The sequence below is a fragment of the Cetorhinus maximus genome, chromosome 9, assembly GCF_964194155.1.
Source record: "Cetorhinus maximus chromosome 9, sCetMax3.hap1.1, whole genome shotgun sequence".
Taxonomy (NCBI): domain Eukaryota; kingdom Metazoa; phylum Chordata; class Chondrichthyes; order Lamniformes; family Cetorhinidae; genus Cetorhinus; species Cetorhinus maximus.
Window position 1 is genome coordinate 82,370,174 of NC_135887.1, and position 12,332 is coordinate 82,382,505.

At 42.6% G+C, this 12,332-nt stretch overlaps 1 protein-coding gene across 3 annotated transcripts in view; it reads right to left on the bottom strand.

The window, feature by feature from the left end:
• Window positions 1-589: 589 nt before the first annotated feature.
• Window positions 590-12,332, bottom strand: part of LOC144684758 (protein phosphatase 1 regulatory subunit 12A-like) — a 180,301-nt gene continuing 168,558 nt past the window's right edge. For all 3 annotated transcript variants that reach the window (XM_078548945.1, XM_078548946.1, XM_078548944.1), the window contains 3 exons: window positions 7,621-7,671; window positions 2,076-2,126; window positions 590-1,975 (listed from right to left, as the gene is read on the bottom strand). In XM_078548945.1, the coding sequence (XP_078405071.1) occupies window positions 1,889-1,975; window positions 2,076-2,126; window positions 7,621-7,671 (189 nt within the window). In that variant the 3' untranslated portion in view covers window positions 590-1,888. The remainder of the gene's footprint in view (window positions 1,976-2,075; window positions 2,127-7,620; window positions 7,672-12,332) is intronic.

Sequence of the window (12,332 nt, forward strand, 5' to 3'; positions counted from 1 at the left end):
GATTTGAGAATATAGGCTGACAGTCTGATGCAGCAGTGAGTGCTGCACTGTCAATGAGCCATCCCCAGAATGAGAAGCTGAATCAAAAAAATCTTGCCCATTCCAGTGGATCAGGTGGAGGTTAAGATCCCATAGTACTTTTCAAAGGGGAGAAGGGTACTCATTTCTGGTGCCCTGATCAACGTTCTTTCCTCAGCTAACACTAAAAGCAGATTAACTAGTTTTTAGGATCTTCCTATGTCTTCAACAATAATCACTGTATTTTAAGATGTTTCGGAGGGAAGTGAAAAGGTGCTATAGAAATCTAATCTATCTTGCTAGTGGAACAATGTCAGAGTAACAGCCACAATAATCTAGAGATTTTCTTTGCAAGAACACCACAAGTCTGAGCTTTTATGTCAGCACCAGTATAGTAGGCTGTATTATAAGAGGATCTGTAAAATATACTACCTCATTGTAAACATACATACTTCTTTGGTACCACGGCACTTTACATTCTGACTGCTATGTTTATATTGCTCATTCTACTATTTTTTTCCTTTGACAAGGAAAATAGAAAGTGCTGATTGTATGCAATTGCTTTTTTTTTGGTACAGGATACAGGAAAGACCTGAGAAGATTTATTTTTGGCAAGAGAGGGGCAGAAGAGAGATTTTAAAATTGGAGGCAGCTACATTAAAATTGGGGAGGGATCAAAAACCAAAAAATACTGCTGAGAGGAGGAAGAAAAATGGAGTGCAATTCCAATTCGCAGAGTTTGCAAGCTGAGCTCAGTGAGAAAACTCTGCCCATGCACTCTATGTACAGCTTTTAACCCTTTATACCTCCCACTCAAAAAATGGCCAGTTTCGACAATCAGCAGTAGCAGCTCTGCCTGGCCCCAATGACATTGCGACATGTTTCACAATCTCTTCATGTTAGGATAATTTCTTCAACAGTTGCTACTCAAACAAACCAGTGTTAGCTAACACCCACATAGCAGAGTCTAAATAATTATTCTGATGTTGAGCTATTTTTAACTGCACCTCCTTGTATATCACTGCCTGTGTTCTATCTGCTCATGTTGAAAAGTAATCCTCAATGGCTGTCTGTCTCTTTCTTTACCACCCCTCTTGAAAGCAACAGTGCTAAGAACCAGCTAAAATCTTTGCACACTGGGTCATGAATCTAAGTGCTCTCATTTTTGAGGGGCGAAGGGTGCTGGGCAAAGCTGTGAGGTCTTAACTGCCTTTGCTCAGTTCACCATTCTGATAAAACAGCCTGCAGAAGATAACACTGAACAATTCTGCAAGGCTGAAATCTTAAGTGGCATGTGCTATGTAGAAACTGGTGAGACTTTTGGTAAATTCATTTTGGCGGAAGATCAAAAGAATACTGGAGTAATTTTAAAAATGGCTTTAAGACTTGTTCTGTTCCATTCCCTTATAAAACAACCCAATATGAAGAGTCTGCCAAGCAGGACTGGCTTGCTCTGTCTCTCCAAGAGACCACTGAAACATCCATTTCTTCAACTGCCCATGAACCACGAGGGCGAAGCAAGCACCTTCATCACCAAAGTCATGTGAATGAAAAATGGCCTTGTGTGCTGAGTGGAGCAGTTGTAGTCATCATGGCCTCCCATTATAAACCATTCCTCACAGGAGTGCTGTTCCTCAGCAGCGTGTCTATACCGGTACCGGTTATGAGCATCATTTATAGAGTTCAATGACATGCCTTTCCAAACTACCCAGGGGCAGTAGTCCTGGTGCTACTGTAACAGCAATAGGCGTGGCTTGATTAGCATTCCCTCCAGATAGAGAAGGTGAGGCAAGCGTCTAGACATGGAGACCAGTGGCAGTACATCCCATCACTCCAGAAAGCTTTGTGCAAGTGTTGAAGTGAAGGCTAGTTACTTGGAGAGTTTGCTGATAACACGAATCAGTGCACCATTTTCATCCTTCAGTCTCTGATTGTCAGCTCTCAAATCTGTTAAAACCTGAATTGATATTTAAAAAAAAAAACCTTATGTTTAGGGTACTTTAACAGGACTTCTTTTATTTTAGACCAAATATGCTACAGGAAAAAAAGCCTCAAACCTTTAATTCCTCCTCCAGTTCTGAAATTCTTCTTTCTAAAGCTTTCCGCTCCTGTTAAAAGAAGTCTGAATCAATATAGAGGCATGAATAGCACAGAGTCAATATGTAGTATTGTAAAATAAAGGCTGTTCAAGCTTTGCGTGTGTCTTTGCGTGGTTTTAGCCCTTCAATTAGAATTACTTATGCCCTTGCACCATAAAATTTATATATTGTTCCTTTCAAATATTTATCCAATTTCCTTTTAAATTACCTGCCAGTTTCTGTCTTGACAGCCACTTGTGGTAAAGTATTGCATATTTAATATCTCCCTTCAATCATTTACTGATAAGCCTTAATCTAAACCTACCTGTACCAACCAATGGGAAAGATCTATCACAATTTGTCCTCTCAAAAACTTTTGATCATTTTGAAAAGCTACAATAGGTCCACCTAACAGGTTTTCCACTGAAAAGGGCTGAATATCTTCAACTCTCTTCAGAACAAAACACCTCTTTCGACTATTATTGAGGTGAATCCTTGTTTTCTTTTTCTATAACTCCTTTCTATAGCAGGATGCCCAGAACTGTACATATTACACAGAATCTCACAATCTTTACAGTGCACAAGGCGGCCATTCGGTCCATCAAGTCTGCATTGTTTCTTCAAAAGAGCATTCTACCTAATCCCACTCCTCTGCCTTATCACCATAACCTTGCACATTCTTTCTTTTCAGATAGCAATCCAATTCCCTTTTAAATACCTCAATCGAACCTGCCTCCACCATCTTCTCAGGAAGTTCTTTCCAGACTCCAACCACCCTCTGGATGAAAAAAAATTTCCTCACAATCACTATTACTCCTTTTGCCGATTATTTTGAATCTGTGCCCTCTAGTTCTTGATGCTCTCTTGAGTGGGAACAATTTCTCACTATTTACCCTGTCTGTACCCCTCAGGATCTTAAATGCCCCTATCAAGTCTCCTCTCAACCTTCTTTTCTCCAAGGAAAAAAGTCCCAATCTATCTTCATAGCCACAGTTCTTTATTCCTAGAATCATTCTTGTGAATCTCCTCTGTACTCTCTCCAATGCCTTCACATCCTTCCTCAAGTATGGTGCCAGAACTGGACATAGTAGTCCAGATGAGACTAACTAGTGTCTTATACAAATTCAACATGAACTCCTTACTCTTGTACTCAACACCCCTATCAAGAAAGCCTAAGTTACCATAAGCTTTATTAACTGCTCTCTCAACATGCCCTACCATCTTCAATGACTTATATACATATACACCAAGGTCCCTCTGTTCCTGCACCTCCTTTAGAGTTGCTCCCTTTATTTTGTACTGTATCTCCATATTCTTCCTGCCAAAATGAATCACCTCATGCTTCTCTGCATTGGATTTCACCTGCCACTTCTCCGCTCAATCTACAAACATGTCTATGTCCTTTTGAGTTCACAACAATCCTCATCACAGTTGACGACGTTTCCAATCTTCGTATCATCTGCAAATTTTAAAATCATGCCTTGCACACCACTGTCTAGGTCATTAATATATATCAGGAAGAGCAAGGGTCCCAACCCTGATCCCTGGGGAACGCCAGCACAGACCTTCCTCCAATCTGAAAAACAGCCATTTATCACTACTCTCTGTTTCCTGTCACTCAGCCAATTTCTTATCCAAGTGCCTACTTTCCCTTTTATTCCATGACATGGAATTTTGCTCACAAGTCTGTTGTCTGGCACTGTAACAAATACCTTTTAAAAATCCATATACAGCACATCAGCAGCATTGCTTTTATCAACCTTCTTGGTTACCTCCTCAAAAAATTCCAGTACATGACAATTAACTGTGACCTTATCAAATTTCTTGTACAAATTCAACATCAATTTCTTGCTTTCAAACTTAGATCCTCAATATATAAGTTGGGAAGAGACAGTGGCATAGTGGTAATGTCACTGGATTAATAATCCAGAGGCCCAGGCTAATCCTTTGGGGACAAAGGTTCAAAATCCATCATGGCAGCTGGTGGAATTTAAATTCAATTTATATATATATATATATATATATATATATTTTCAATTTATTCGTTCATGGGATGTTGTTAGGCAGCTTTTGTTGCCCATCCCTAGGTGTCCTTGTTCAGAGGGCAATTTTAAGAGTCATATTGCTGTGGATGTGGAGTCACATGTAGGCCAGACCAGGTAAGGATGGCAGATTTCCTCCCCTAAAGGGCATTAGTGAACCAGATGAGTTTTTATGACAATCTGCAATGGTTTCATGGTCATCATCAGATTTCCAGATTTTTATTGAATTTAAATTTCACCATCTGCCGTGGTGGGATTCTAACCCGGGTCCGCAGAGCGTTACCCTGGATCACTGGAATACTAGTCAGTGACAATACCACTATGCTACTACTCAAAACTGAATTGAAAAGCTAGCATCAGTAATGATGATGTAAAAACCCATCTGGTTCACGAATGTTCTTTAGGGAAGGCCTACATGTGACTCCAGACCCACAGAATGTGGCTGACATTGAACTATCCTCTGCAGTGGCCTAGCAAACCATTCAGTTCTAGGGCAATTAGGGATGGGCAACAAATGCTGGCCTTGCCAGCGATAACCACATCCCATGAAAGAATAAAGAAAAATAACATAATCCTATTTCTCGCTCTTGATAACGTTTTCTATTTATTCTCCAACTTTGAAAGATCTCCAAATGTACATCATTCTGTATCTCCACTCTGAAAATGTTATCATTCAGGATATATTTATTCTCTTAAACCTCTCTTCGTTGAACTGGATTTACTACCTACCTTCTCATCTATTTGTGCCCTCCCGCATTTTTTATTGTAGTTTGCCATGTCTCCTAATTTAGAGTAATTTGTAAGTTTAAATATTATTCCCAAGCCCAAATCACTTATGTTTTTTTTATTCATTTACGGGATGTGAGCATTATTGGCTGGGCCAGCATTTATTTCCCATCCCTAATTGCCTTTGAGGTGGTGGTGGTGAGCTGCATTCTTGACCCGCCGCAGTCCACGTGGTGTAAGTACACCTATAGTGCGGTTAAGGAGGGAGTTCCAGGATTTTGACCCAGCGACAGTGAAGGAACGGTGATATATTTCCAAGTCAGGATGGTGAGTGACTTGGATGAGAACTTCCAGGTGGTAGTGTTCCCATGTATCCGCTGCCCTTGCCCTTCTAGATGGTAGTGGTTGTGGGTTTGGAAGGTGCTGCCTAAGCAGCCTTGGTGAGCTTCTGCAGTGCAACTTGTAGACTGTACACACTGCTGGCACTGTTTGTCAGTGGTGGAGGGAGTGAATGTTTGGGGAAGGGGTGCCAATCAAGTGGGCTGCTTTGTCCTGGATGGTGTCAAGCTTCTTGGGTGTTGCTGGAGCTGCACTCATCCAGGTAAGTGGAGAGTATTCCATCACACTCCTGACTTGTGCCTTATAGATGGTGGACAGGTTTTGGGGAATCAGGAGGTGAGTTACTTGCTGCAGGATTCCTAGCCCCTGACCTGCTTTTGTAGCCACAGTATTTATATGGCTAGTCCAATTCAGTTTCTGGTCAATGATAACCCCAGGATGTTGACAGTGGAGGATTCAGCGATGGTAATGCATTGAATGTCAAGGGGCAATAGTTAGATTCTCTCTTGTTGGAGATGGTCATTGCCAGGCACTTGTGTGGTGTGAATGTTACTTGCCACTTGTCAGCCCAAACCTGAATATTGTCCAGGTCTTGCTACATTTGGACATGGACTGCTTCAGTATTGGAGGAGTCGCAAATGGTGCTGAACATTGCAATTATCAGAGAACATCCTCACTTCTGACCTTATGATGGAAGGAAGGTCATTGATGAAGCACCTAAAGATGATTGGGCCTGTGACACTACCCTGAGGAACACCTGCAGTGATGCCCTGGAACTGAGATGACTGACCTCCAAAAATCACAACCACCTTCCTTTGTGCTAGGTATGGCTCCAACCAGTGGAGAGTTTCCCCCGATTCCCACTGACTCCAGTTTTGCTAGGGCTCCTTGATGCCATACTTGGTCAAGTGCTACCTTGATGTCAAGGTTAGTTATTCTCACTTTACCTCTGGAGTTCAGCTCTTTTGCCCATGTTTGAACCAAGGCTGTTATGAGGTCAGAAGCTGAGTGACCCTGGCGGAACCCGAACTGTGCATCAGTGAGCAGGTTCTTGCTAAGCAAGCGCCGCTTGGTAGCACTGTTGATGACACCTTCCATCACTTGACTGATGATATGAGAATGAGGTACACCATTCATTATATCTTGCTAATCTAAAAAAGCATCCACCTCCTTCCTGCTCTATCCCTCCATCTATATCATTTTACCTTTAATATCAGCTATAATCTTTGTTTCAGAACCTTTTAACCATTTCTGTCCACAAAAAAGTTTTAGAAGAATCTAATGGTTCTGCATTCACCAAAGTTTAAAAGCCCCTCAGAGGAGTTAAAATGGCTAATGAGCCAACTTTGATGCTTCCCCAGAGACTGTAAACAATAAGCAGCTTCTTAGCTTGTCTCAATATAGGGTGTCCTCTGCCAGTATCTTTTTACCTGAAATTCTTCAGCAGAGAGGTGCTTTCGGCCTGACTGTCTTATTCCATTCGTTCTTGGGATGTGAGCGTCATTGGCAAAGTCAGCATTTATTGTCCATCCCTAATTGACCTTGGTGGTGAGTCACCTTCTTGAACTGCTGCGTAAATGGGGTGTAGGTATACCCACAGTGCTGTTAGGGAGGGAGTCCCAGGATTTTGACCTGGCTACAATGAAGGAATGAAGATATAATGAAGGATGGTGTGTGACTTGGTGCGACACTTGCAGGTGCTGGTGTTCCCAAGTGCCTGCTGTCTTTGTCCTTCGACGTGGTAGAGTTGCGGGTTTGGAAGGTGCTGTTGAAGGAGCCTTGGTGAGTTGCTGCAGTATGTCTCGTAGATGATATAAACGGCTGCCACTGTGGGCTGGTGGTGGGGAGAGTGAATGTTTAAGGTGGAAAGGTTGCTGATCAAGTGGGTTGCTTTGTCCGGGATGGTGTCGAGCTTCTTGAGTGTTGCTGGAGCTGCACTCATCCAGGTAAGAGAGTATTCCATCACACTCCTGACTTGTGCCTTGTTGATGGTGGACAGGCTTTGGGGAGTCAGAAGGTGAGTTACTCACCACAGAATTCCCAGCCTCTGACCTGCACTTGTGGCCACAATATTTATATGGCTGGTCCAGTTCAAATGTGGTTTGGAAACAGATTCACAAACAACATTCTCTATTCTCATGTAATAGTCCTGACCTGAAATGTTAACTCTGTTCCTCTCTCTCCACAGATGCTGCCAGGCCTGCAGAGTATTTCCAGCATTTTGTTTTAATTTCAGATTTTCAACATTCATAGTATTTTGCTTTTGTTTTTCTATTCTCATTCCTAGCATTACCTCAAACTCTGTATTGTTCCCAGAATTACTAAATGTCAATATTTTCTATCACCCTGTGCCCATTCTCAGAATTATCTGTGCTCTGCACCCATTCCCAGAATTAATTTGGAGATCCTGTACTCACTTTCTTCTCCATCTCCAGATGGGCAGTCCTGTCTGCAAATCTTTCTTGCATCTATCAAACCAAAACAGAAATAGACAGATCAAAAAATGTCATGTTGCAAATGGTGAGTACGAGAGCAGAGTCATCTCTATTTAATAGATGGTGAGGGGGAGTGAGGACAGAGAGTGTGTTACCAGTTTAGTTCCGTTCTCTAGCTGATATAACATGCATGGATTGGGTGCACAAGGGAGAAAAACAATGGCAGGGGCCTTCACCAAATCTGCTTGCCTTACAGCTTGTACACAAAGAGCACTACTATACCTACCATGTGAATGGGGCATTGTTGGCCTTCATAACTTGTCCAAAGGAAGACAAACATCACCAAAAAGAAGAAAAAAAGAAAGCCTTCTACTTATATAGCGCCTTTCATGACCTCAGGACATCCCAAAGCCAATTAAGCAGTTCTGACATAGAGTAACTATTGTAATGTAGGAAATGCAGCAGCCAATTTGCGCACAGCAAGGTCCCACAAACACCAATGTGATGGTGACCAGATAACCTGTTTTAGTGATTCAGTTGAAGAACAAATATTGTCCAAGACAACGAGGAGAACACCTCCGTTCTTCGGCAAATAGCACTGTGGGATCTTTTTAGCTGAGTTGGCAGGCAGGGCCTGAGCTTAACATGTCGTCGGAAAGACAGCACCTCCGAATGTGCAACACTGCACAGGAGTGGCAGCCTAGATTGCGCTCAACTCTCTAGAGTGGGACTTGAACCCATATCTTTCTGGTTCGGTGGTGAGAATGCTACCGAGTGAGTTATGGCTGATACCTAAAAGGTCTCTTTTTTTCCTCCAAAGTGGTAGATTCCTAAAAGTGCTGTATTTCACCTATATGGACTCATCTCATTGCTTATGTGAAAAGGAAACATTGCAGTCATTATCACACAGGTTTCATGTGGCCATCAGAACTGGGTCATGTAGGTGGACACTAGGTACGCTGGACACTGCCACAATGCACCATTCTACATCGGTATGCTCTGGGCCCATTCTTATTTCAAGGTTAAAAACAGAAATGGAAAATGCTGGAAATATTCAGCAGGTTAGGCAGCATCCATGGAGTGAAAAACAAAGCTAATATTTCAGTTTACTGAATTTTCATCAGAATTGGGTGCATCAGTGTTTTGATGAAATGTCGTCAACCTGAAACTTGAATGTTTCTCTCTCCACAGATGCTACTGAACCTGCTAAATATTTCCAGCATTTTCTGTCCTTACTTCAAATTTCTAGCATCCATGGTATTTTGTTCTTACTTCCAAGTGGTTTGGCCCTGGATAGCTGGATGGAACGATCCAGGGCTACCAAGGACAGCTTGTGATCCCTGGCTGATGACACCAATGTATTATCCCAGGGCAGCAATTCAGAGAAAATATAATGAGTCATGTACCTGTGCTCGGAGCTGAATAGACCACACTACTGGTCTGCTCAATCAATCCAACCTTTTCCAGGAGTCTAAGAAGGGGTGCTCCTGGACTGTCCAAAAAGCTCTCTACAGTAATGGTCATTTTCTGCATGACCTGGCTGTCTGGGGAAGGTTATGATAGGACCAAAGAGGATAGAGACATTGGGCGGAATTTTACACCAGTCAATGGATTTTTGAATGGCTCGCTGCATTTTGTGGCCCTGACCCCACCGCGATGGGATCATAAAATTCCACCCATGAGGCACAGCCTGTAGATCTTCCAGTTCCAATTAAGTACGCTCGAGAAATCACCAATGATATCTAAAGAACAATTCATTTAAATTTGCAAGTTCCTCAGCCGATTCCCCATCAGCAGAACAGAGCTTCCTTTGAACTTTCATACCGGAACCATCCAAAACTGTAATGCCATACTATACTTCATAGTCAGTCAAAGGTTTAAATGAAACTTCAACACCAAGTTGAAAGACAAATGTGCCATATTTATTGATCAGAAAATTAGTTTAAGAACATAAGAAATAGGGGCAGGAGTAGGCCATATGGCCCCTCAAGACTGCTCCGCCATTTAACAAGACCACAATTGATCTTTGACCTCAACTGCAATTTCCATTCGATCCCATATCCTTGATCCCTTCAGTACCAAAAATCCATTGATCTCAGCCTTGAGTATATGCAATAACTGTGCACCACAGCTCTCTGGGGTAGAGAATTCCAAAGATTCACAATCCTCGGAGCAAAGAGATTTCTCCTCATCTCAGGCTGTCCCCTTATCCTGAGACTATGCCTCCTAGCTCTAGGTCAGGCTTGTCCAACCTTTTCACGTGGTGGACAAAATTTTTCTGCCATAAGGGGCTGATGAGCAAATTTTAGAAAGATAAGGTTTGGCATAACATTAAACATGAAATTCAAAACTAAACCTGAGGTATGAAAAGAAACAACTTACTGAACAAAAAAAAAATTGAGGAATAAATAGCGATGAGTATTAGAGTGTGATAGGGTGACAGTGTGCTTGCTTGGCTCATTCCCAGTCTCAGGGTGCTCACTCACTCACCCTCACCTACTGTGAAAGTGGATGAGAGTGCATACTGGTGTGTGTGGGTGAGGGTGAATGAGAATCCTGATGCTGGGAGTGAACAAGACTTTGGACACACTCTTCCCTCAACCCACCCCCCAAACTCCGGCTGCCTTGCACCCACCACTCCAGCTTGCCTTGCCCCCACTGCTCCGGCTGTCTCATGCTCTGGACCCTGGAACTTGCCTTGCCATTCTTTTCTGCTCGTCCAATCACAGACTAGTTTCTCTCTGTATTTGCTGAGCCTTTCAGCAGCAAACTTGAGATAAACCAGCCTGTGTTTGGATGATCAGCTTTACAGTACTTTAAAATGCAACTCAGTTGAATGTCCAACAAGTTTTGTGGGCCGAGTTTAGAGGCCTCAAGGGCCACAACCCGGCCCATGGGCCATGAGTTGGATAAGCCTGTTATTGACTCTCCAGCCAAGAGAAACAGCCTTTCAGTATCTGTCAAGCTCTCTCAGAATCTTACATGTTTCAATGAGATCATTTTTCATTCCTCTAAACTCTAAAGCCTATAGGCCCTTTCTACTCTTGTATGCATTGGGGGATTTCATTTTTCCAGTGCTTCCCCTTGGTGACAATGAATGATGAGGATCTCTTAATAGTTATCCTACTTCCCTTTCAGGGTGTTGAGGTGGCTTCCTGCTGGCTTTCCTTAAGGACTCCTGTGCTTGTTACCTCCCTCAGAAGGGTAATTGTCCATGTAACAGCAGGCACCGCTGGTGTTGCCGATTTTGGAAACTGTGTGGCCCCCACTGAATGGAATGGTTATGGGCCAAGGATGAGGAATCCCTGATAAGAACCTCCTGCCATATCCTTGCAGAAACTCTGCATCAAGATGCTGTCCAAACTATCTCCCAGTATTGGAATCAGATGAGAACTGGCTCCAGGAAATTGTAGCCCAATATCTCCAAGGTAATAGTTACATCACTCTGATAGTACCTTAAGACCTCTTAAACCCTAAAGATTCCACACATTTCAGATTAGACTGTAATTCTGTGATGTAGTCAAAGCACTTCACAGGCACAGGCAGTAGATTCCTCCATTGCAGCTGTCAGATTTTACATAGTTCTTTGCACGCTTGTAAAGATCTCCGTGAACTGATGGTGCTCACGAAACAACTTTCCTGTATGGGCAATTGCTGGATGGCAGAAATTCTGCAACAGCATGAGGCTATCCCTCCAGTCTACTTCCTGCTCCTCACTACATGGGCTGTAACTTTCACCCTGCTCTAACTATCATCGTCCTCCAGAGTGGTTGGTCCTGGGCAAATAATCAAGCAGCTGAAGTACTTAACCTGTTCCAGTTTCAAAGTTTACCTGAGAACCATCCTCCTAGATATTTGATGACAGGAAACTTTGCAAGTTGCTATTAACCCTTCACTTTACAAGACCCCCACTGCAACTCTAGATCATTGAATCCATTCAAGAAGCCACAGGCATGCCATTTGGGAGACTGGGAATCATAAATCAGATACTGAATTAACTAATTTGTGAAAGCGCACTGTCTTTATCTGTGTCATGTGTGCCTGTGTGTGACATTGTGTTAATTCGGGATAAGTGTGAGAGAATAATAGCCTTTATTTTAAACTCACGAAAGCTTGCTGCTGGATTATTTACTTGAAATACGCACTCCAAGAGTAAGAAAAGACACACCTTGTTCCATACTGACGACAGACAGTAAAGAAACAAACACATTCTGTCCATGAATGGAGATAGACCATAACAATATATTGTAGGGAGGAATTAATGCAGCGTTAATTAGAACAGGGTGAGACTGGAGAATGTCATACCCACAGCATAGAGCTCCAGAATTAGTGGTGATGGGCTTGCACCAACATTTGCAGTTATCCTTTAGCTGTCCTCACAGTTTTGATGTTTCTTGTGCAAGCACACAAGTTTCTGTTTCACTACGAGTTATGTCCAACCCTTTCCATTTGAAGGAAATACAAAATTTGCACTATGTGTTCACACACAAACAGCTGAGTTATGGGAGGTGATCGAAGAAGTTGCGCTATTTTTAAATGAGGAAAGCCTTTGGAGGATGTTGCAGTCTGGGCAGTCTGGGGATGGATGGTTAAGCAGGGGAATGCAGTTTCTTCAACAAAGAGATCATCCTTCCAGATGAGGAAGAAATTCAAAGGAATTATGTTATTTATATTACCTGCTGTATTCCTCCCTA